This window comes from Cupressus sempervirens, chromosome 6 (assembly GCF_028749045.1).
Source record: "Cupressus sempervirens isolate cs-2001-9-10 chromosome 6, ASM2874904v1, whole genome shotgun sequence".
Lineage (NCBI taxonomy): Eukaryota > Viridiplantae > Streptophyta > Pinopsida > Cupressales > Cupressaceae > Cupressus > Cupressus sempervirens.
In genome coordinates this window covers 73,310,527-73,334,430 of record NC_143123.1, presented here as the reverse complement: position 1 = coordinate 73,334,430, position 23,904 = coordinate 73,310,527, and the positions used below count along the sequence as shown (strand labels likewise).

Below are 23,904 nucleotides of genomic sequence, written 5' to 3'. Positions count from 1 at the left end.
AAAAGAGGGCCTAATTGTCCTTTTTTTTGTATAATAATGGGAATACTCAAAAGTTCATCTTTGCAAATTTCTTTTCTTTTCTTATTCATTTGAGACAATTTAGCTAAAGATGCCATGCTTTGGAGATGCTATGAACTTCTAGGGCTACCGAATGGAGGAAAGTTTGGATGTAGACAAAGAAGGAAAATATTGGGACAATATATAATTCATATCCTTTGAGCATTAATTATTACCGATATGGATATCAAGGAATGGGTATTACGTGGTCATAAAAATTTCCTAAATCTACTCTATTATCAGTGATTAGGCGATTGAGATAGAGAGATAGAGTGCAATGGAGAGCACACCACTACAAAAACAAGCCACAAAAAATGAAATTGTATGACAAGAAACAAAAATAAAAAAAATTGGGGTTGAGTGATAGTGTGTTGGTAGGAGAAACTATAGAGGAGGCCAACATCAAACTATAGTAGTACAAAATCTGATTAATGGTTTGTTCGACTACCTCTTTATCAATAACATTGGGCGGCTTTGCTTGCCAATCTCTTAAAACATGTAGAACTTTTAGCGAAACTTCTAGAATGGTATCAAAAATATCTTTATATTGTAATTCTTATTATGTTATCAATTTTGTTTTGTATTTTAGTAAAGAAAATTATTTTTTCTAATTACTCAAACCAATAAGAAATTAGAAAAATCATATTGTTGAAAATAAACTATTATATTTTGCCGTAATAAAATTTAATTCTCCATTGTTATTAATTGTTATTAGTATAACTTTTTAAGGTATAAATGAATCCATAAGTTACTTCCATAAGTTACCTGCTGGGCACAACTAATAATGGGATGTATAAATTTCCAAATAATTTAAATTTCCAAACAAGAAAGGGAATTTATTGCTACACGCATGTAAAGATTAAAAAACTAACAATAATCTGAAATGTATCTAAACTGTAGCATAATTTGGACTTGCAAACAACAAACGGAATTTATTGCCGTAAATATGTAAAGATAATATCAAAAGAAGATATGGGTAGGGCCGACATTGTCAAAGAAACATGGAAAAATTATAATTTGTGTTTCCGCCAATGCTTCCTTCCCCACCACTACGTGCCACCGCTCCATGGATAAAGAAAGCGGATGGCGAAAGCTTGAAAGGCCACTCAAGCAATGGCGGTGCAAAAATTTAAAATGAAACAGACTCAGAAATCCGTATTAAAAGCCCCGCTTCGAAGCAATCGCAACGAAACCTGCAAGAAAAATTCTGCATAGGGTTTTAAAGGGGGTTTATTTGCATTAGGGTTTATAGAAATGTCAGCTGTTTCTCCGCCCTCGTCTTTAATGGATTTATCGTACGAAGCTCAGGAGTTAAGCGCTCTGTTGCTGAGCAGCTCTTCCCCGGCTGATATTGAAAATTCGTGCCGCCTCGTGGAGTCGTTTATTCAGAGGCACAATACAGACCAATGCCGTCAATTCTATGTGGTTTGTTTCCCTGTCTTGCTTCGGAAAATCTTCGGATTCGAAGATTCATCTCAGCAATTTGTCGGTGGTGGATGGATTGCCCAGACATGCGATTACTCCGCCTCTGCTCTTGTGAATCTTTTATCGCCTTCCGGTCCTTTGTTTTGTTCGATGCTTGCAGCTGATGAGCAGAATTTAGTGCGCTATGTTTTTCCCACAGAGCGTCTTCCGGCCTGGATTCGCTCAATTCTTCTGTTAGACAGGGGTCTGTATGTTTTGTCTGAGCTTTGCCCTGCTTTATTCAAGTACCGACTGAATGAGGATGGTGTCAGCGGAGCTGAATTGTTCCAGGTGCAGTTGAATATTTTTGAGTACTTTATGTTTTGGTTTGCTTATTATGCTTTATGCAAAGATAACAGCAGTGAGAATGAAATTGAGTCAATTGAGATGTCGAAATTTGGGGCGCGGAGGATCTCAAAGTTTCGGTTGGAGAAATGGTCCCCTTCACTGCCTAGTTTGCACTCTAGCCCTGGCAGGGTAAGGCCAGAAAAGGTCAATTACCGGCCTTATTTGCACCTTGTGAATCTTTATCTGCATGCGTTTGTGCCTGTATCTGATTGTGAATCTTTATCGACATCTCCATCGCCATATTTACACCATCGTCTCACAAAGGGTCATGATGATTTTTCTCGCGCTGAATTTGTTGTTCATACATTTGTAGAGTTTTGGCTTGTTGACGGGGACTCATCGCCCATATCCTCACTGGTTTGCAAGTCTTTGAATATTTCATTGTCTTTTGAGGATGAGTGTTGTAGATACATTCCGCCTAGTGCCGACCATACAGAGGCTGTAAAGATATTGGTGAATTATGTGAATAGCAATTTACAATCACCACAAGATGAATCAATTTCCTACCAAAGTGGCCTCAAATGCAAAATGCCTTTGTGGAGCGACTTTCGGACATCCAAATCATTCACTTCATCCTCAGGAGCTGCAACTGTACTTAGTCCTTGGTTTCAATGTTTGCAACGGCCTTTGTATAGGTTTATTTTGAGGGCTTTCCTTTATTGGCCAGTAGGTGCATGTGTTAAAAAGTTTGCCTCTGTTCTTGACTTGTGGTTGGACTATTTAGAGCCATGGAATAGTATCGTTGCTAGGCAGTCGATGCTGGGTTGTAATGAGGATAGCTATTGTGAGGCAGAGAATAAGATGTTAAGGGATCCAGTCAGAGGTTTGTCTACTTTGTCAGGTGGTTTACTTCACAGACAAAAAGTTGGTGCAGATTCGGGGGTTTCTCATGCACGGAAAAGTATGGATGACAGTCGAGATGGTAGTCGATATAACGAACAATGGCAAGATTATGTCCTAGCAAATTATCCATTTTACACTGCTCTTTTTTGCCATTTTCTCACATTCGCCAACAAGTTTGTCCACATTGATACAGAGGCAGTTCTTCAGATGACACTTAAGGTACATTCCATTTCTTTGTCCTGTCGCCCTTAGTTGGAAAAATTAATAGATTAATATCGTGTTATTTTCCTTAAACAAGACAATTCTGAGATAATCAATATGGAATGTTACATACATTATGAAAATTAAATACTCTATGCAAGGTTAGGACTTTGTTCTACAGCTATGCTAGTCAAATGACAGCTTTTTTTAAGGTCTTATTGCTTCTTATATTGTTGGAATTATTTTTGGTGTATACTTTGATGGCACCCATACTTAGGTTGGGGTCCCATGGGCACCCGCTTGCTTAAAAATAGAGTGGGTGTCGCTGAGTTTTTTTAGGAACAAATAAAGGGAAGAGGTCTCATGAGTTTTTGAATGGAATCCCCTTTGAAAAATTAGCTCCTAAAAACAAGGAAGCTGGTGGTCCCATGAACTTTAAAATGAAACTGCTTAAATTTTTTAATTTATGATAACATTATTTTAAATATAAAAATTGTATTTCTTTATAAATTTGGCAGGATTATTTTGTTTTTTGTCAGAAAATGAAAATGGGTTATTGACAAGTGGTAAAATTATCTCCTAAACTGGTGGGGCTAATTCTAGCCCCAACCATTTTTCATCGGCTCAAAATGAAAAAGCTAAAAAGTAGGGGCTCCTATAAAATAGGAAAAGATTCTAATTAAAACTTTAGCCCCCCAAAAAAAGATCCATGGGACCTCCAACTCCCAAAAAATAGAGCCCAAGCCCCCTCCATGGGACCCCTGCCTCAATAAACAACTGCTTCTTGCTTAAAAGAGTTAGCTTCAAGCTCAATTTTATGGTCTTCCATGGTCTTTTGGCATCCCTATCTAAATGACATTAATGATAGGCATAGGCAAACAGTTTGTTTTGAAACTGAATTTGAAATTGAATCACCAATCGAGTTAAGCAGAGACTGGATTTGTAGCATTTGACATGTTTGGAATTAAAGGAAATAATAGAAGGCATTAATAGAGTACTATACCTTTTCGAAGCAATTACCATTACTTTGTAGAGTTGTAAAACATTGAATATAGTGTTTTTGATGTGCTGCATGTTTGGATATGTGGCATTTGAAATATTTGGAATTAGTAAGGAACAAATAAAAGACAACAATAAGAGTACATGTACATTTTTGAAGCCATTTTACTTTCTAGAGTTGTGTGACTTTTTCAGTTCATTTTAATTTCTTGACCACCTTAAAACCCTGAAAAACCTTTGTTTCTCCCATTTTGTTTCTTTAATGTGCCCTTGGTCTACAAAGAACAATGAGGAAAACATTGAATATAGTATTTTTGATGTGCTCCATGAAAACTTGGAAAGCTTGGATGCCCTATACTTATAGCACCATCTAGCAACAAATTTTACATATTGCTCAATCAACATTTTTTCATGCCATTTTTAGATCCTGTTTGTGTTTACCACTATGTGGACACACATTATTTATTTGCCTTGTTTCGTATTGTTCAATAGATTACTTATTTAGAGTATTTAGACTATAGTTGTTTGAAAAGTACCTTCAAAATAACCATAATGACAAGAGAGGGTTCTTGGTGTAAGCATTATATGCTACATTATTTATTTCAATAGCAAGATCAATAATTTATTAAGGAATTCCAATCTCTGCTTAAACTTGACAATAATGGAAAAGAGGGCATATTGGCAAAGTCATTGCCAAGTTAGCCACCGTTGTGAGCTCTCCATCATCTTGTGAGTGTTGGCTGGTTCTCAAAACTAGAAAAGGATGAAATAACATGTTAAGGCTTGCCTTGACTTAAAGAACTAGTTTTTGCTACGCTTATTTAAATACACTATATCATTCTCCTTGCCCTTTCACATTAGTAGGCATAACGACACTCAACTATCTTGCTTGTTCCTTTGGGAGGGATATAGCACTGATATATGGAGAATTGGTAGGTTAAAAATGAGTCCTCTTTCCAATTGATCTAGATTCATATTCATTGAACTAAATGCTTTTCTTGTGTCTGATGGCTATGGTTCTTGAAGAGGATAGAGGGCATGAATTTGTCGAAGGAGTGTGTGTTCGGGGTGGGGGGTGTCAGTTGTAGTTGCCAAGAGAGGGGTATTGGTATAGACATTAAATGTCACAATATTCATTCACTGTACAAGGGATCACTTGATTAGACTAAAGTTGTTAGGAGGGTCTCCCTTAAAAGAAAAACCATAGTATGACATTTTTTGAAAGATAAGAGGACAAGAACCTGCAGATGATGAATCTTATGTGCATTTATTTGCTAAATAAAAAATAAATAAAAGTGAAATACTTCAAACTCTTAAGTTTATAAACTATGCTCTGTAGTGTCCCCAAAGTTGGTTTAACCAAAGCACTTGTAAATTGCTTAGTCAGCTCTATGGCTGATTATTTCTTACTCAGGGTCAGATCTCATTGATCAATTTATTCCTATTCTGTTCAATGCCTTTCCTTGCTTTGTTTGCTACTATGTTTACTAGGTCACTAATTGGTATATATTAGGTGATGCAGACCACTTATGAATTTGAAAGCACAAACTAGCATCATAGGATTCTATATTTGTCATAACAATTTATTTCCAGAGATATTTGCTGCTATATCTTACTGTGTGGCAAACTCAGCTTATTTTGCTCTTCTTATCAGAGCATATTTTCCAATCGGCTGTTCATTGATCCATCCCCTCTACAGATGATGTTTTTAATACCTTATTGGTGGAAGGGTCACTGACCTTTCATTAGAATTGAGTCACCACTTTTCATTGTCTCCCTTGAGAACAATATATTATTCTCCAAATAGATCTCCCCTTTTAATCTTCTCCTCAACAGTACCTTCTCCCCTTTATAGCCTTGAATGTGTGAGAGAGTCGCACCTTTTCATAATGTTACAACCTTTCACAGCTACCACCTTTCAATTAATGCTTCCTCAATTCCTTTGATCAATTCTTCCTTCCTCCATATATCCCTTTTAAATGAATCTTCTCCCTTTATATCTTATGTTGAGGGAGTCATTGCATGCCTCTTGACCTTTCATTAAACTTAATTAATTTGTTATTATATTATATTATATATTCTATTTTTTTATAATAAACTCTATTATTATTTTTATTAGTATATCCTATTTCAGAAAGGGGATATCACAGTCCAGCCCACCCAAGATTGATTGCTTGAATTTGTATGTAATTATGTTATGCTATATTGTAGTATATTATTTATTATATTTATTTTTATTATTAAGTCCTATTTCAGAAAGGGGACATTACATACTCTATAATTTATAAGTAAATATCATAAAAACAAAGTAATCTTAAATATTATGTCAACTGTTGAAGATTATAAATCATACAAAATTAGTACACACAAAATAAACCTTCAAGACACTAATTACACATAAAAATGAAACTTGAACTTTTAAACAAAAAACATAATGAGAGTTTAAGCAATTTTAATTGGAGTGCATTTTTTATTATGTTTGGAACTAACAACAATATGAATTGGAATCCATTTTGGTTGATCATCGACATTCATGAACACATGGATGCTTGGAAATATAGATAGAATCAAGTGCATAAACTAATAAATTGAAATCTACTTCAAATTTTATCAACATATACCTTAGCTTGAACTCTTGCTTTGTTTGACCACATTTACAAATAATCTTGCCCATGAAGAAGCCACCATGTAATACCATCCATTCTGCTTTGGTCGTTGACAACAATAGGGTCTACATCTTTTGCTGAGATGAATAATCCAAATTCTGTCCTGACATTCACCCTTACCTTTGGATCGCTGAAGATCCTACTATATGCCCTCTTATACCTACTAGCAATCTCAACATCTCTATATGGTGCCACACTACCTGGAATAGCAAGGACTCCGGGCTATAATATTTGGGAGATAGAGTACAAGCTAGGAGACGCCAAGGTGTAGTCATCTTGTTCCAGCAGTGAAGGACAATTGTTTCCACATTTTTGTATAAGGTGTTTTCAGGATCATTCTCTCACCTTTGTATGACCTGGTATCTCAAATGATGTTCATGTAAGTTATCTTGATGTAAGTTATATTAATTAAGACTTTAGACATCTCCCATTAAACAAGGATAGAGGATTGTGTTCTAATTTACCAATTTTATAGTTTACTTTCTCCAACATGGTGTCCATGGGACCATAGATCCCCCAAGCATGTTTTATTAGTGTCGGCAAACCGAAACCTGACAGGCTTAATGAACTCCAATACCTAATCCACACGAGCCCACCAAGCACCATCTAATATCATTACATTCACCTTTTGGGCCCTTGTATTGGATTGCTTCCAAGTGCCCCATTGATTGCTAATAATCATTTGTGATAATGCATGTTTTACCCTCACAAGTCGTTTAAGGACGATTTTGTGTGATGCAAAACAGCTTTCAGCCATCTAAAAACATGTTAATAGTAAATAACACATTTGTATCATGTAAAACATGACATAAAATGATAAATCATAAATAAAACTACATAAATTAAAATTTAAAATTTGCCTCCAATACTTCCAATTTGGAGAAATATTGAAAATTGCTCATGACATATGGTGGGTTGTCACATACATTTGAATCTCCTCTCCCTCATAAATTTTCTTCACCCATTCTATATGGGTGCCCATTGCTTGCATCACCAAATTTAGGGAATGGTCAATGCATGGTGTCCAAAAGATGTGATCATATTTAGCCTCTACCAAAGCATTTACAGCCCTGCAAACTTTTGCATTGCCTGTAAATACTTGGATAACATTATCACTACTCATTGCCTTTATGGAATCAATGAGAACCTGGCAATAAACTCTGTATCTTATACTTCCCCCACAGTCAATCACCTTAAAAAATATTGCCCCTTTGGGGGACTCAACAATAACTTTGATCAAGGGACAATTTATGCAATCTTTCTATCCATCAGAGACAATAGACACACCTATTTGAACCCAAGAATCTCTTATTGGTTTTAGCTGGACCTCTACATTTTTCCTCTCATTATGCAATAAGGTGGTGCATGGCTTGCAAAGCTAGGGCCCTGGTAACTAGAAGGTGCATTATTTATTGTTTTCACCATCATTGTCCAATAAAGTGATCTCACTAAGTTGAATGGAACACCATTTGCATGGAGGTCCATCCAATTCTTTCATCAGCAATATCGCTCGACTCATTTTGGAATGTCTTATTTAATGTGCCTCCTTGAGAGTGGTGATTTGTGGTTCTTCTACTTCATCATCTTCTCTAGAAGGCATAGGCAAGAAGGGATGTCTAGAGGTTTGTTAAGTGGGTGTTGTCATTGTTTTTTGTTTCACAGAATACGCACATTGTTTTCCCTTTGTCAGTATTTTCATGTTCTTTATGAATGCTTCTATTTGCCCAAGTGGTAACCCCTTCTTATCTGGTCCCTCACACATTAATCCCTCTATCCCTATGTCCCAAAAAAATGAAGTTCGACTCTAGAGTAGGAACTTCTATATTGTACATTGCAAAAATTTCACTTCCAAATAAACCCCTACCTCCAATATATTGAGAAACTTTTTTAGTGTCTCCATAAAGGAGACCCTTTATTAATTTAAATTGTTGAGATCCCTTCCCACCCACTGAGCTTTGACTACTCATTGTTGCAATCTATAACAAAAATGAAAAAAACATTATTTAGAAACTATTACAAAAACTTGGTAAAAATTTGAAACTTTGTTTTTGAAACAATCTATGAAAAAACTAAAGACTGGTTGAAATGCATACATTCAACACTCAACTCTTGCCTTTTGGAAGTATTTGTCTCTCCACATCTGATCTCCTTCAAATACAATCACTTCAGTTTAAAGTTGCAAGATGGAGAGAGCAAATGAATGATGAAATATGTTTGTGAAGACCAAATAAAAGTCATTTAAAGGTTGGAACAAAAAAACAAAACAAAAGAAAATCAACTTTTCCGAGTTTTGGTCCCACTTTTCCTGTTTTGCACCATGGGTCCTTGTGGATCCGTGCTTTCTGGGTCTGTGGGGATCCTCGACCGATCCGGCTTGGATCCACACAGGATCTGTATTTTATCCTGTGGGGTTTCTTAGATTTGCGGTGTGTGGATCCAGACATTGTGCGGGCCATTTGCAAATCCGGTAAAGCAGCATAAAACACTTTTGTTATTCTGTTAGATTATATATATTAGAGTACAAATAGAGACATTCAAGAATGAAGAAAGAAAATGTATCATCACAACCAAATAGGAATTAAAAGCAATTGTAGTAGAATCTAGCCACATTGAGTATACTGCAAAGTCTGCATAAAGGAATTAAAAGAACATAAGCAAGAATATAGAAAATATAAATATTTAGAGTTTTGCATAGAACTACAAATAGCAAAATACCAAATACTTGCAGTCTTCCTGCCTTGTGTCTGCTTCCATTTTCCCTTCTGTGGGTAGCTTGATTGTCTATTTAGAGCTTCCCAATGCATTTATCTTTTATGTTTTTGTTCTCTTTATTTATTGGTGTAGGAGACAATTGTAGTCTATGGGTGACCGCAGTTGGAAGCCTTCTGTAACCAGAGATGTCTCAGGCAAGGTCTCTACTATGGGAGACACTTCTCTTGGCAACACAGATTCATAATTTCAATAAAACATGATTTTTACTAACTTCTTTACTTTTTGGCTAATTGTTCAACTTCACCAATAAATTTAGAAATACTTGATGTTACATTTTACTATATTTGTATTCAGAATTGTTATAGTCCTAATCAAAGTAGTCCTTTTGAACAAGAGTCACTCTGTTCTATACATGCTATTTGGTATTCTTAATTTTTATTCTGTCTTGATGCTGCAATATGTATTTATTTCCCTCAGTTGACTTGTATCCAATTTTGATTAGGCAACTTGCACTGCACAAAACTTCTCAATTTCTTTATTCTATCAATCACTTTTTCTATGGTCTAAACCACCTCCTAACTTGTATCTTCTAACAGAAAAATGTTGAATACTCGCTGCAGTCAGGCTACTGTCAGAAGTCCATTGGAGAAAATGGGCTGAGCAAATGTAATACCTCTTCTATGATCTCCTTGTTTTCCACAATTAATTTGTATATTAACTTTGGACGAAGTTAATACATATTCCAGTTTAACATTGTCCCCTGAAATTAATCCTTCCCTACCTAATCTGATAAAATAAAATTCATTTTTGCTGCATCTTCTATTCCGAAAAAGGACTTCAAATTATCTTCTATAATCTGCTGATATCTACCTGTTGGCTGCCAGTCCTACTCACATGCATTTACTATCTATACTTGTTGCCTCTTATGCATTACACCACCAGCAACTTTGCATTATGTATATTGCACTAACTCTTACAAAATTTTGCCTCCCAACTTACTCTCTGGAAATAAGAACTTTATAACCCCCATGGTTAGAAACAAACGAAGGCACAGCTGACATAAATTTCTCACTAACCTTGAGATACACTTTTTACAATCATTAACTTTTTTTAGAAGATCATAAGAAACCAAACTATGCTGCGATGTGGTAATTGAAAGATGTTGGTGGACTAGAATTGTTGACATCATTTAGCAATTATTTGCCACTCATTATAGTCTGTGTTTGCTGCTGTCCAAAACTGGCTCTTCTTCACCCTGCAATTAGTTAGGCAGTTGACTTCCATCTTTTAGGCAAATATTTTTAAACCACCTTCTCAAAGCTCTTTTCTGTTGCTTATTTGTTTTCCATCGATGGGGCTTTTTAAATTGCCATTCTACTGTTGTTTGCCTCTCACAATCTTCAAATTCACATTCAACCTCTTCACATGTAGAAGAACTAGGCATTTTCATACCTTTCACACGCAACAAAGTCTAAATCATTTAAATTAGTTTTCAAATCAAGGAAAAAGGAAACAACTTTTAAGGCAGCAAAGTCTAGTCCATATAAATTAGTTTTCACATCAAGGAAGAAGGAAACACCTTTAAGACAACAAAGTCTAGTCCATAAAAATTAGTTTTCAAATCAACGAAGAAGGAAAACACTTCAACAGAACTCACATGTTCACTTCTTAATACCACTCATGTCCCAGCACAGCCTGAATTCCCCCATGCTGCTTTATCAAATTTAAAGTTCCATAAAACCTTGACCGGATATAGTCCAACTCAAATTCTTTGTTTAACTAGTTCTATTGTATAGTACCTCACAAAGTATTGTACTTTTGTAGGTATTCTTGATAATTTATGCAATTTTTTCAGCTTGGTATAAAATTGACAAATTGTGGGGCCATATCACTTCGTACTACCAATGCCTTGTCACTAAAATTTTGGCAAATAAATGACATTTTTAATTTTGATTAGTTGATGTTTAAGTTCTTATCGACTTGATAAGTTGACGAGTTGAATAAAAGTCATGAGCCTCAATAAGATATTGATGCCCTCCTGATACTGGCGATATTTTATTATTCAGGTGAATTTACAAATCATTGCCCAAGGTAATTGCAGTGTATTAGTCAATATTTTATTATTCAGGTGAATTTATAAATCATTGCCCATGGTAATTGCAGTGTATTAGTTGCGGTCTATTTTTTGTTGATTTAGGTTTTTCTGGGATTTGCAAGCAAACAAGTTTCTCAATACATTTTGTGTTGTCTTTTGATATTTTGATGTTTTATTTGTTTGGACTTTGGATATCAATAACTCTTACAAAGTTTTTTTTCAGTTTGTGTTATGTTTTTTAGCTTCACGCTGTAAGCAGCATTCTTGCTTTATTGCATTTCCACATTTCTACAGCACTTGGAATACAATTTGTGCCTCCATTAATTTAGTCTTAAAACAGATTTATTTGTTGTAAATTGAGAAGTCTTAAACCTAATCAATTTGGTTACAGTTCATCTTCTATTAGATAGGGATTACTATCAACTTATATATGATAAATTCAAAATTGTTAAGATGCAAAATTTGTATTTTAAACTTTTACCGGTTTTGCAATTTTCCTTTTCTCAATTATTTTTACTTTTCTTTTACTATGATTGTATTAATGAAAAAAACCACTTTGCCTGCACCTTGCAGGTGTTAAATGTTTTGGCATCATCATGGGAGCTTCTGAGTCTTCTTCGAAGCATAGAGTTTGCCTACAATAATGTGGTTTCAGGAAATACTTTATATACTTCTGACAAATTGCATAAGTTTGTGCCAGCTATTCAAGAGCAGATACAGGTTCTTCTTTGCATAACCTTCATTAAAATGAAGAGAATCCATTTGCTACTTCTACCATATTAGTCTCACCAAGTTTTGGTTTTCTTAATTCTCCGCATTTTAACTTATAGTTTTGGTTTGCTTAATTCTCCGCATTTTAACTTATCTTTGTAAATAGGAATGGGAGATCGACTCATTTGGTTTTAAAAAAGAAAGTGAGGCATTATTCTCATCTTCGCAAAAGGGTGCTCCGACATTGCAACTTTTCAACGCTAGTCAATATGGAGGCCATCAAATTTTGAAGGTGAGTTGTTAGATGTAGGATTTAGAATTTGGTAGGATTTGCCATACAATTATAATTTCTGGATCCTTAAATCTTAATTAATTGTTTGTTTTGTATTGTAGTTTTCTTTTGGTGTATAATATTGAGAAAGTTAGCCTCATAGTAAATTGAAGAAAATATAATATATGAAATATTATATAATAATTTTGAGGGGTTGATTATAATACACACACACACACATATATAAATATTGTCATAAAATATATATTATCAATGCAAAGTAACCGATCATTATATCTGTGGAAATCTGTTAAACAGCCCCTGTATCGAATGCAGATTATCGTTGACATATAGATATGTATTATGTGACATTACCAGCGATCACCTTGGACAAGTATCGGGGAGTTGTAAATCATGTCAGATGTATTACTAATGATATTTGTTATGAAGCGGTGCTTCTCCAAAGCACTACAGATATGTATAGAAAGAAGGTCTGCACACATAATTAAGAGTTATTATCAGTAAAAGATATACATAGGAAGAAATACAATTTAGTTAGTCTCCACCAACAATGATCGATTAAACTTTACATGGTATCAAAGCCAAATTGGTAGAGAGATTGCTAATTGAAGTTCTTTAAAAAAAGGTGACATCATGAAAAACAATGTGAGAGTCGAGGATAGACTTGAAGGAGCAACACACTTCTTCTCATGGAAAATTTGAATTATTACAATTCTTGAGGAATTGGAATTGGAATCATTCATTGAATCAGACATTTCAATACCTGAAGACGAGGCAGAAAAAGCCACTTGGAAAAGACAAAATAACAAAGCCAAGAAGATCATTGTGGATTCAGTAAAAGATCATATTCTTCCTTCCATATCAAACCTCAGGAAAGCATTTGAAGTATTTAAAACAATTAAGTATACATTTGAGATAAACAACTCAAGTAGATTGCTTACATTAAAAAATCAACTCATGAATATAAAAATGAATAAAGGAGAGTCAATCTCATTCTACTTTGGAAGAATCTCCGAAATAAAAAAGCAATAATCTTCTATTGGAAACAAAGTAGAAGATCAAGAATTATCCATAATAACACTCAGAGGATTACCTAAATCTTGGGAAGCATTCATCCAATTCGCTAGTAGACCATCAATACCAGCCCTTGATCAACTAAAAAATGATTGCACCTCAGAAGAATCAAGACTAATTTCTAGAGGGATCATTTCAAATCAAGAGGGAGGAAATCAAGCTTTTTTCTCAGTCTCTAATAACAGAAGGAAGAAGAGAAAATTCAAAGGAAAGAAAAATGATCAACGAAAAGGAAACAAAAATTACAAAAGAAATGAAAAAGTTCTAGCATTCTTAGCCAAAGCAAAAAAGGAAGAAGATCTGTTATTGTACTCAGCTCTATCAAGTGAGATGAAATCCAACGAAAATGTGTGGATAATAGAGAGTGGTGCATATTGTCACATAACATGATTCATAAATAAGTTTGAAACATTTGGAAGTTATACCACTGAAGGAGTCACCATTGGAGATAACTCCACCTATCCAGTTAAAGGAATTGGGACTTGCTTTATAGAATTAAAAATTGGGATTACTCTAAAATTAAAAGATGTTTTATTCGTACCCTGCATAAAAAGAAATCTAGTATCCATCTTTGGACTTGTTGATGAAAGGTATCAAGTCCTCTTTAATAGAGACAAAGTATTGTACTGGCCTAAAAACTCTTAACATCGAGAATGCTATCACCATAGGGTCTAGGGATGGAACTCTATATAAACTATGTAACATCCAAGAGCAAGCTCTAAATCATGAAGTAAGAAACCCTAATGAAATATGACATTTAAGGCTCAGGCATATTGGATGGAATACACTTCCAAATATAGGAAAAATCACCTCTGGAACACTTAAGTTCAAACCATATATGCATTTGTAAAGGATGTGCTCTAGGAAAGAATGTAGAAAAACCTTTTCCTCCTAGCGAACACAAGTTTAAACAATTTTGGAACTAGTCCACACCAATTTATGTGGACCCATGCCAACACTTTCCCTAGGAGGATTTTCATACTACATAATCTTCATTGATGATTTTTCTAGGAAAACCTGGACTTACTTTCTAAAAGTCACAGAATCAAATGGAGTCCTATTGAAATTTGAAGATTTCAAAGCAATTATCAAGAAAAGACCCTTACGGACAAGGAAAATGATTGAAGAAAATAATTTTGAACCGAATGAAATCTCTAGAGAGAGCAAGAAAACTGGAAATAAATCTTGTTACACTGCACTAGTAACTGAGCTTACAAAATCTGAATGATCAACTATTGAAGAAGCCCTATCTTGTCAAGCATAGAAAGATGTTATGGTCGAAGAATATCAATCCATATTACAAAACGATGTTTGGGATATTGTACCTAGGCCAAAACACAAATCTTTTGTTTCATCGAAGTGGTTATACAAAATCAAATATGCTTCAGATGACAGTATTGAAAAACATAAAGCAAGATTTGTTGCTCAAGGTTTCTCCTAAAAGCCAGGTATTGATTATGAGGAAATTTTTGCTCCAATTGCTAGATACACTTCAATAAAGACAATTATTGCAATTGCAACTTCCAAAGGATAGAAGACACATCAAATGGATGTCAAGACTTAATTTCTGAATGGTGTCATTAATGAAGAAGTATATATCGAACAACTTGAAGGTTTTGTTATAAAAGATAAGAATCTATATATATATGTAAACTAAAGAAAGCTCTTTATGGCCTTAAACAAGCACCACGAGCCTGGTATGAAAGGATAGAGAACTACCTCTCTAAACTAGGATACTCAAAAAATGAAGCCAATCCTAACATATATTTCAAAATATCTAATGGTGACATGTTAATACTTGTTTTATATGTTGACGACTTATTAGTAATAGGTGAAGTTTATTAATGTTAGATGCAAACAAGATCTTATAGCTAAATTTGAAATGAAGGATCTAGGCCTACTACACTATTTTTTGGGTCTAGAAGTATGTCAAAAGAAAGATCATTTATTTCTACATCAAGGGAAGTACACCCATGACATCTTGACTAGATTTGGGATGATGGACAACAAACCCCTAGCAACTCCAATGGAAACAAATCTACACAAGTTAAAAGAAGCAGCTGTAAATTCAAAGTAAATACTAGGCCTAATATTTGCTATGCCACCAATGTTTGAAGTCATTTCATGTGTGAACCAAAGAAAATTCACTTGATGGCTGCTAAACATATCTTGAGATATCTACGTGGCACTATTGGTCTTGGGTTGAAGTACAAAAATGTTGAGATTAAACTTGAAGGATAAACTGATTTTGATTGAGCTGGTTGTTTCATAAACAACAAGAGTACTACAAGGTGTTGCTTCAGCCTCAGATTAACAATGATATCTTGATTCAGTAGAAAACAACCAACAGTTGCTTTGAGTTCCACTGAAGCTGAATATATGGCAGCCTCCATGGGAGCTTGCGAAGCAGTTTGGTTGAGAAAGCTATTATTTGGACTCTTTGGAAAGTAACTAAGTCCCACAGTGACCCATTGTTGATAACCAGAGCTGCATCAAACTTTCGGCTAATCCTGTCTTTCACAATCGATCAAAGCATATCAAGACTCTTTACCATTACATAAGAGACATGGTTGACATAAATGTTATCAAGTTGATTTACATCACAACAAAAATGAGCAAGATGTTGACATCTTCACCAAGCCTCTTGCAAGGTTGAAAATAGAGTACTTCAGAGGTAAACTTGGTATGACAAATTTGTAAACACATTTGTAAGTTATATATATCCATGAATATTTAAAAATTACTTTGTTTGTAAACTTGTGCTATGAAAGGTGACGATCTTTCATATATTTTAGTTCACTATTGTAAGATGACAGCCTTATCAATAGCTGATCTATCTCTAACACCAAAAGTGTTGGAACTAAGTGTTATCATTGTTCTTCGGGTTGGATTTTGCTAGATATCTTGATAACCATCATAATTCTTTGGGCCAAATTTTGTCGGACACTATGAAAATCAATTGTTATAGTTCTTCGGTCCAGATTTTTTCGAACACCATAACTTGATAGACCTTTCAAAGTGGTGTTTAATCTTGTATTATATCTTCTTCAATTCCCTCCTTGCTAAAGAGAGAGTGTTGAGAATGTAAGCCTCATAGTAAATTGAAGAAAATATAATATATGATAATATTATATAATAATTATGAAGGGTTGATTTTATATATATATATATAAACTGCCATAAAATATATATTATCAATGCAAAGTAACTGATCATTATATTGGTGGAAATCTGTTAAACAACCCTTGTATCGAATGCAGATTATCATTGACTATAGATATGTAGTATGTGACCTGGTTGTTCCATAAACCGCAAGAGTACTACAAGGTGTTGCTTCAGCCTCGAATCAGCAATGATATATTGGTTCAGTAGAAAACAACCAATAATTGCTTTGAGTTCCACTGAAGCTAAATATATGGCAGCCTCCATGGGAGCTTGCAAAGCAGTATGGTTGAGAAAGCTATTATTTGGACTCTTTGGAAAGAAACTAAGTCCCATGGTGATCCATTGTGATAACCAGAGCTGCATCAGACTTTCTGCTAATCTTGTCTTTCACAATCGATCAAAGCACATTGAGACTCCTTACCATTACACAAGAGACATGGTTGACAGAAATGTTATCAAACTGATTTACATCAACACAAATGAGCAAGATGCTGATATTTTCACCAAGCCTCTTGCAAGGTTGAAAATAGAGTACTTAGAGGTAAACTTGGTAGGACAATTTTGTAAATACATTTGTAAGTTATATATATTCATGAATAATTAAAAATTATTTTGTTTGCAAACTAGTGCTATGAAAGTTGATGACCTTATCAATAGTTGATCTATCTCTAACACCAAAAGTGTTGGAGCTAAGTGTTATCAATGTTCTTCGGGCCGGATTTTGCCGGACACCTTGATAACATCATGGTTCTTCCGGCCAGATTTCGCCACACCATGAAAATCAATTGTTATAGTTCTTCGGGCCAGATTTTGCCGGACACCATGAAAATCAATCGCTATGGTTCATTGGGCCTGATTTTGCCAGACACCATAACTTGATAGACCACTCAAAGTGGTGTTTAATCTTGTATTATATCTTCTTCAATTCCCTTCTTCAATTCCCTCCTTGCTAAAGAGGGAGCGTTGAGAATGTTAGCCTCATAGTAAAGTGAAGAAAATATAATATATGATAATATTATATAATAATTATGAAGGGTTGATTATAATACTTATATATATATATATATATATATATATATATATATATATATATATATATATATATATATTTTAACTGCTGTAAAATATATATTATCAATGCAAAGTAACCGATCATTATATCGGTGGAAATCTGTTAAACCACCCTTGTATCGAATGCAGATTGTCGTTGACTACAGATGTATTATGTGACATTACCAGCGATCACCTTGGGCAAGTATCGGGTGAGTTGTAAATCATGTCAGATGTATTACTAATGATATTTGTTATGAAGCGGTGCTTCTCCAAAGCACTACAGATATGTATTGAGGCATGACCACGTAGGGTCATGCCCCTACATGATCATGTTTCTATATATATATATATGTGAAATTCAAACTGCAAAGATCATATCAATAACAGTGGCATATAGCTCTCAGTCTGAAAATCAGAATAGTATAGATATCTTGAATTAATTAAATCTATATCAGCATTGTAGAAAGAAGATCTGCACACATCATAAATAGTTATTATCAGTAAAAGATATAAGTAAGAAGAAATACAATTTAGTTATTCACCACCAACAACGATCGATTAAACTTTACATTTAACATTTATGTATTTTACTTTATTGTTGTTATACAGTATTTGTATGCATTTGGACTCACGGCTTCAACAATTAATGATGCATCTCTGGTGAGTTAAAGGGCTGTCTTGACTATGATGTGGGCTAATAAGCTTCTGGCATGTCTTATGATTGTAAACCTAAGTCATGCTAGAATTTTCCTCGTGATTATCATCTCTGGAGCTTGCCACACACCCACTGAGACCACAGCCTAGATTATTGTAGATAAATAGAGTTAAATGTGGCTCATTGGTACTCTTTGAGTCTGTAGGCAACCTTTCTAATATCTAATTTAACGAATGTGGGATAAAGATTCTCCTTGTGCACTTCTCTACTGTTTTTACATCAGAATTAGTGCCTCTTCTTTTGCCGTTAAGCACAGCAGGAAAATAATCTTTCATTTTTTGATATAGAAGACTGATAGGATTAATTGGTGCAATTTGGCCTAAATATTTTATTATTATTTAGCCATATCCTTATGTACCATCTACTAATGTCAGGAATAAAGGTGAATATTTGGCGTAATTTGGTCTAAATATTTTACAAAATGTGAGGAACAAATGTTATGGTGAATAATGAGGGTACTTTGGTCTAATTTTTTTATAAATATGTAGCATATGCTTATTATCACCTTTATTGTGATTTGAGCACATGACAGTGGCAAAGCATTTCCTGAAAATATGTCATCATGGGGGGTGCCATCTACAGTGCCGCAAGAATGTACCCTCATAGGGCTTAAAGGTAATGAACAAAAAACACTGGGAATGTACCCTTAAGGGTGCATTTAAGTTGCCCCATAGCCTTCAATCTGCATTAATGCATGGCATTCAAAATGAGCTTATGTGGGTGTAACAGTGACTTCTATCGTTACAATATGGAGGATTAATGATCTGATTTTATCAGGATAAGTGTGACTTGGATTCTACTGGGGAAGGTTATTAATTTGGATTCAATTGGGCTTTTACCTTATATTATTCATCGTTCATCTTATTACATTGAACAAAGTGTGTGGTGTGGGCATGTAAGTTGTGCAGCTGTGGATGGTTTATTCTGATTCAGTCGTTTTATTCATGACATTGTTTTTCTTGTTTAATCCAAAATTTAACGTCATTCTGATAATGAAGCCATTATCTTACTTTCTTTCAGACATTTCTTTCCAGCCCCCCGACTTATTGGTTTTCATCTTTCTGGCGTTTATGTTTTTTGTTACATTTTGACAGTGGAATCTAAATGTAGCTGATTCCTAGTATTTCTTATGCAGATTCTAATTTTGAGAGCAGAGGCTTGGATCCAGACAAGTTCTCCAGAGAAGATGCAAACTAATCTGCAGTCGTTAGAAGCACTCAAAGCTCTAACAACTAAGATATTTGGCTCATTTGAAATTGGTTCCTGTAATGAAATGGCATGTACGTATGTTTCCGGTAGGGAAGATGTGCCTATCATGAAACTTTCGGGACTGGGACGTCATACATGGGCAGATGTTAAATATAAAGGTGATTGGATGAGGCGACCAATTGGAGAAACTGAAGTTGCTTGGTTGGCAAGACTTCTTGTTAGGTTTTCTGATTGGTTGAACAAAAGACTTGGGCTGGATGATAGTGGTGATAGTGACAGGGATGGAAATTTTTATGACAGCACAATTTCTTCACAACCAACATTTGCTGAGATCCCCATAGATGACGAGGTTTCTATTGTGGATATTCTGTCCAACTGGAAAACTTGGACAAATCTTTTCTCTAAAATCTTGTCATGTTTCATGTTATATTCTTTATGGCTTTTGCAAGGTGCACGGGGCATGCTCAGAAGAAATGGCTGGCGGATAAATTTAAGAATCTTGGCTGAAAAGAAAGTATTGCTACATGTGTGTACTTGTATTGTACTTGTTATATTAACAAAGATTTTAAAGTTTTATTGTTCTTTTTTATTCTCGACAAACCAGTCTTCGTTGGGAAATTAGCCTTTTCTCTGATAGCTATCAGGAAAACAGTCCATGATAGAACGAAGTTTTGTCTCTGAAGAAATACAAGTACCTTGAGAGCTTGTAGATAAATTCCCCTGTAAAAGAGTTCAAATGCTTGTACACATGGTTTTTCTTGCATCTTGATATCGGTGCCTTATTTTATAAAGTGTCCCCAACATATATTTAGGGATTGTGTTCAGCAGGAAATTTTGTAGTTTAATTATAAAGTTAGTTGTATCAAATGTTTCGGAATATAGAGGCTTTTTGTTTACATTCAGAAAAGGTTTATTAAGGTCGACTTTGAGATCTTTTTGTTGGCAATTTGTTACAATTCCATTTTAAATGTCATCATGTTCTTAAGCTATATTGATTTTTCAAGGTTATGAACAAGGACTCGAAGATTTCAGTGTTCGAATTGGTAAAAGAATAAGAAGTATAGTAACAAAATGAACTAGAACTATGGGCTTGCAGAAAGATGGTGGACTGGCCACTATATGTGCATTAAAAAAGAGAGAGAAAAAATAAGTGCCTACAAAATTGATATATTATTCGGGATAAGAATTGAAAGATGGGGAAAAAATATTTAAGATTCTCTAATATTTTAGAGATTTACAGAAAAGCACAAACAATAAAATTATTCATATTGTGGGTAGAAGCCACGAAAGAGGAAATGTAATAAAACATTATGATGGAAAACGTTGGATACGTAATGTTGAAGACCATTTGATTCAAAAATGATTGAGTGAATATGTGGGGGTGTAGACGGGCGCGGTTTGAGGTGAATCCATTGGATACACTCGAGTATCAGAGCCAATTCAAGAAAATTGCCATACGAGGTTGTCTGGCATTGTTGATGTGAAGTTAACGTCTAAAATGATTTGGAGGAAATGATCGAAAATGCATTGTTTTCTAGAGGCATGCAAGGTTAAAAGTCAGCAACTGATTTTGTTTAGTATATAATATTTAAATGTACGGAGAATTATTAAAAAACACAATATAACACTACATGGAAAAGTTGCTACGCCCTTCTAACAATTTTAAGGAGAGACCTCGTAGGTGATTGTTTTTGTTTGGAGGAGGAAGTTAGTGTTAAGTTTGTTGGTTCGAGGCACAAAGCTTCATTCTTGGACTAATTTAAGTAGTAAAAGATTGTCATATTTTTTGAAGGTTAATACAAAAGGTTGTCATATTTTTTCAAGGTTAATTTTCTCTGCGTAGTGCTATGTTTAAGGGTGGTTGTAATAAGATTTTTTTTAAGATTAATTTTTCTTGTAGTGTGATGTTTAAGGGTGGTTAAAATTTGTAAGTAGTAAAAGATTGTCATGTTTTTTTCAAAGTTAATACAAAAGGTTGTCATATTTTTTCAAGGTTAATTTTCTGTGTAGTGCGATGTTTAAAGGTGGTTGTAATAAGATTTTTTTCAAGGTTAATTTTTCTTGTAGTGTGATGTTTAAGGATGGTTGTAATAAATTAAAGAGAGGGTAGATAAGCAAGGAAGCATATTCATCCTATTGACATAAAGATAGACTATAATATCAGCTTTCATAGTTATAATAATACATAATAATATCAGCTTCATAATTATAATAAGGCTTTTATAAGTTCAACATCAATTTTAGTGACAATGAGTTTTTAATGAAAATATGATGGCACGTGTATGTCTTAAAAATCTTATGTGCAATATAGATGTGTGCAAGAGTGAGATAAGGGCGTATTAGGTAATGTTGTGGCAGATGATTAAATTGTGTTACAATGATTGTACATGAGTTATAATGTAATTAAGTGGTTGCAAGAGTTACGAAATTGCAAATATTTAGGCTAAGAGTGGTTCTTAATCAAAACCTAATTGGGGGCTATAAATTTAGAGCATAGAGATTTCATGACCAGAATATAGGGAAACTTTTGTTGATTCTGTTTTTTTTTGGGACATACAGGAAGGCTATAAGTAGTATCACTACTTTTTCAGGGAAAAATAAGATGATGGTTTGTCTTAGTTGGCTGAATATCAAGAAAGGAGTTTAGTGATGGGAATATTACAGTATCTTTAAACCAAAAAAAAATGCTATAGACATCAATTAATATATTCTATGTGTGCCTATTAATTTACAATAGATTTATAGTCATATACTTAATAATTTACAGTAGATTCAAGTGTTCAAACTCTAGTTATTGACATTGGTATTTTAGAGAAAGCTATATATGACCTAAATTGATCAACTTGTCTGCCCATTACAGGAGAAAACGCAGCTGTTACTTTTGTTCCAGAAGTAAGCAGTTGAGCTGGGAGATAAACAATAGGTCGTGGAATATAAATTGGAGCATTGAACAAGACAATTTAACGAGAACTTTGGCAACAATTATGTGGATCTTTGTTGGTAGATTGACTCAAGTACATTGTTTACAATAGCATTTTCCGTACGAGTTTTCAGTATTTTAAGATATCGTGTTAGGCTTTGCATATGATCCAACTCGTATTGTTTCTATAGATCATCTTGAATTTTATTTGGAAACACGGAGTTGAAGTTGACAAATATAAATTGAGTAAATAAGGTGACCTATATCAGTATTAGGATAATTAGTTTCAATAGTTGGAACTGTAGCAAAGGAGTCATAAGCACAAGGAAACACTTATAAGAGTTTCAAACACTTATAAGATTGTCATAAAACTCATGTATTTTTTCTAAACCAACTAGTTAACTTGCATGTATTTTTTTTAACCAACTAGTTAACTTGCATAAGCTAAGTTAATATGGTATTGAGATTTAAAATCATGGCTCATTGAGATACATAAAACCATTCAATATAATAAATCTATTACTAACCCTACGACATAATACGATAAATAACTAAGCCATGACTATTAGAAGTTTTGGTTTCATCTCATGTTGCACATTTTATTTATTATATATAAATAAAAACTAATTATATCATAAGGTTGTATTACATATAACCAACTTTAGATATCATCTCATTGTTGCAAAAAAAATCACTTTTTGGGACCCTATATATGAAAATCAAAGAGCATGAGAATGTATCACTTGTCACTTGGGTGCACATTTTGAGGGAGGACTTTAAAGACGCTTTTGTGATGTGCCCTTGGTTGTTAACTCTTGGTGGGATTGGGAGATTCTATATTAGGACTTAAAAGTCTAGTCTAGGGGGGTTATATTTATGTTGAGTGCTTTTTAGTAGATACTTATATGCAATAGTGGATGACTAGTAATGGATTTGCCAGTGTCTATGTGAGTGGGTGTAATGCATATTGACATATTGAAAAAGTTATTGTCAGGGACACCTAAAATTTTCTTGAGACATTACTTGTCTACCAAGGGATGAGAGATTGTTTTAGAAACCTTGGGCACTTATTTTCACATTTCAGCTCTATAAATATGTTGGTGCCATTGTCCTAGTGAAACATTGAGGTTATTGTGCTATCGTAATTACTAAGTACTTTGTTGATCACTAGTTATTTGACAATATATTGTTCTCTCATGTCATCAAGGTGTTGCTATTTAGTGAAAGGAAGCCAAGGACAAGCATTTGCTATCGTGGCTTCTAAATCTTCTTGTGATGGCTCCCCTTCCTCACATCTAATGGACCGGAGTCCACCTCTTGTTGCTTGTGCATCCCCTTTTGGCATGTGGACCCTTCTCCAACTGTCACTCTTACTTTTCT

The 23,904-nt window shown here is 34.3% G+C and overlaps 1 protein-coding gene across 2 annotated transcripts; it reads left to right on the top strand.

The window, feature by feature from the left end:
* The first annotated feature begins 820 nt into the window (after nt 1-820).
* Nucleotides 821-22,950, top strand: LOC149551212 (sphingomyelin phosphodiesterase). 2 transcript variants are annotated; one of them, XM_089786789.1, is made up of 4 exons: nt 821-2,931; nt 11,959-12,105; nt 12,263-12,388; nt 19,531-20,428. In XM_089786789.1, the coding sequence occupies exons 1-4, from the start codon at nt 1,312-1,314 to the stop codon at nt 20,224-20,226; spliced, it is 2,589 nt and encodes an 862-aa protein (XP_089642915.1). In that variant the 5' UTR covers nt 821-1,311; the 3' UTR covers nt 20,227-20,428. The 2 variants fall into 2 exon arrangements, with proteins under 2 accessions (XP_089642915.1, XP_089642916.1); XM_089786790.1 differs by lacking the exon at nt 19,531-20,428 and adding an exon at nt 22,465-22,950 and having other exon boundaries at nt 1,038-2,931.
* The last annotated feature ends 954 nt before the right edge of the window (nt 22,951-23,904 follow it).

Bases quoted from the DNA above. Each gene is read 5' to 3' on its own strand.
- LOC149551212 (XM_089786789.1), top strand. From the start codon at position 1,312: ATGTCAGCTGTTTCTCCGCCCTCGTCTTTAATGGATTTATCGTACGAA. The intron at 12,106-12,262 runs GTTCTTCTTTGC...CTTTGTAAATAG, and splicing joins CTATTCAAGAGCAGATACAG to GAATGGGAGATCGACTCATT. The intron at 12,389-19,530 runs GTGAGTTGTTAG...TTTCTTATGCAG, and splicing joins GAGGCCATCAAATTTTGAAG to ATTCTAATTTTGAGAGCAGA.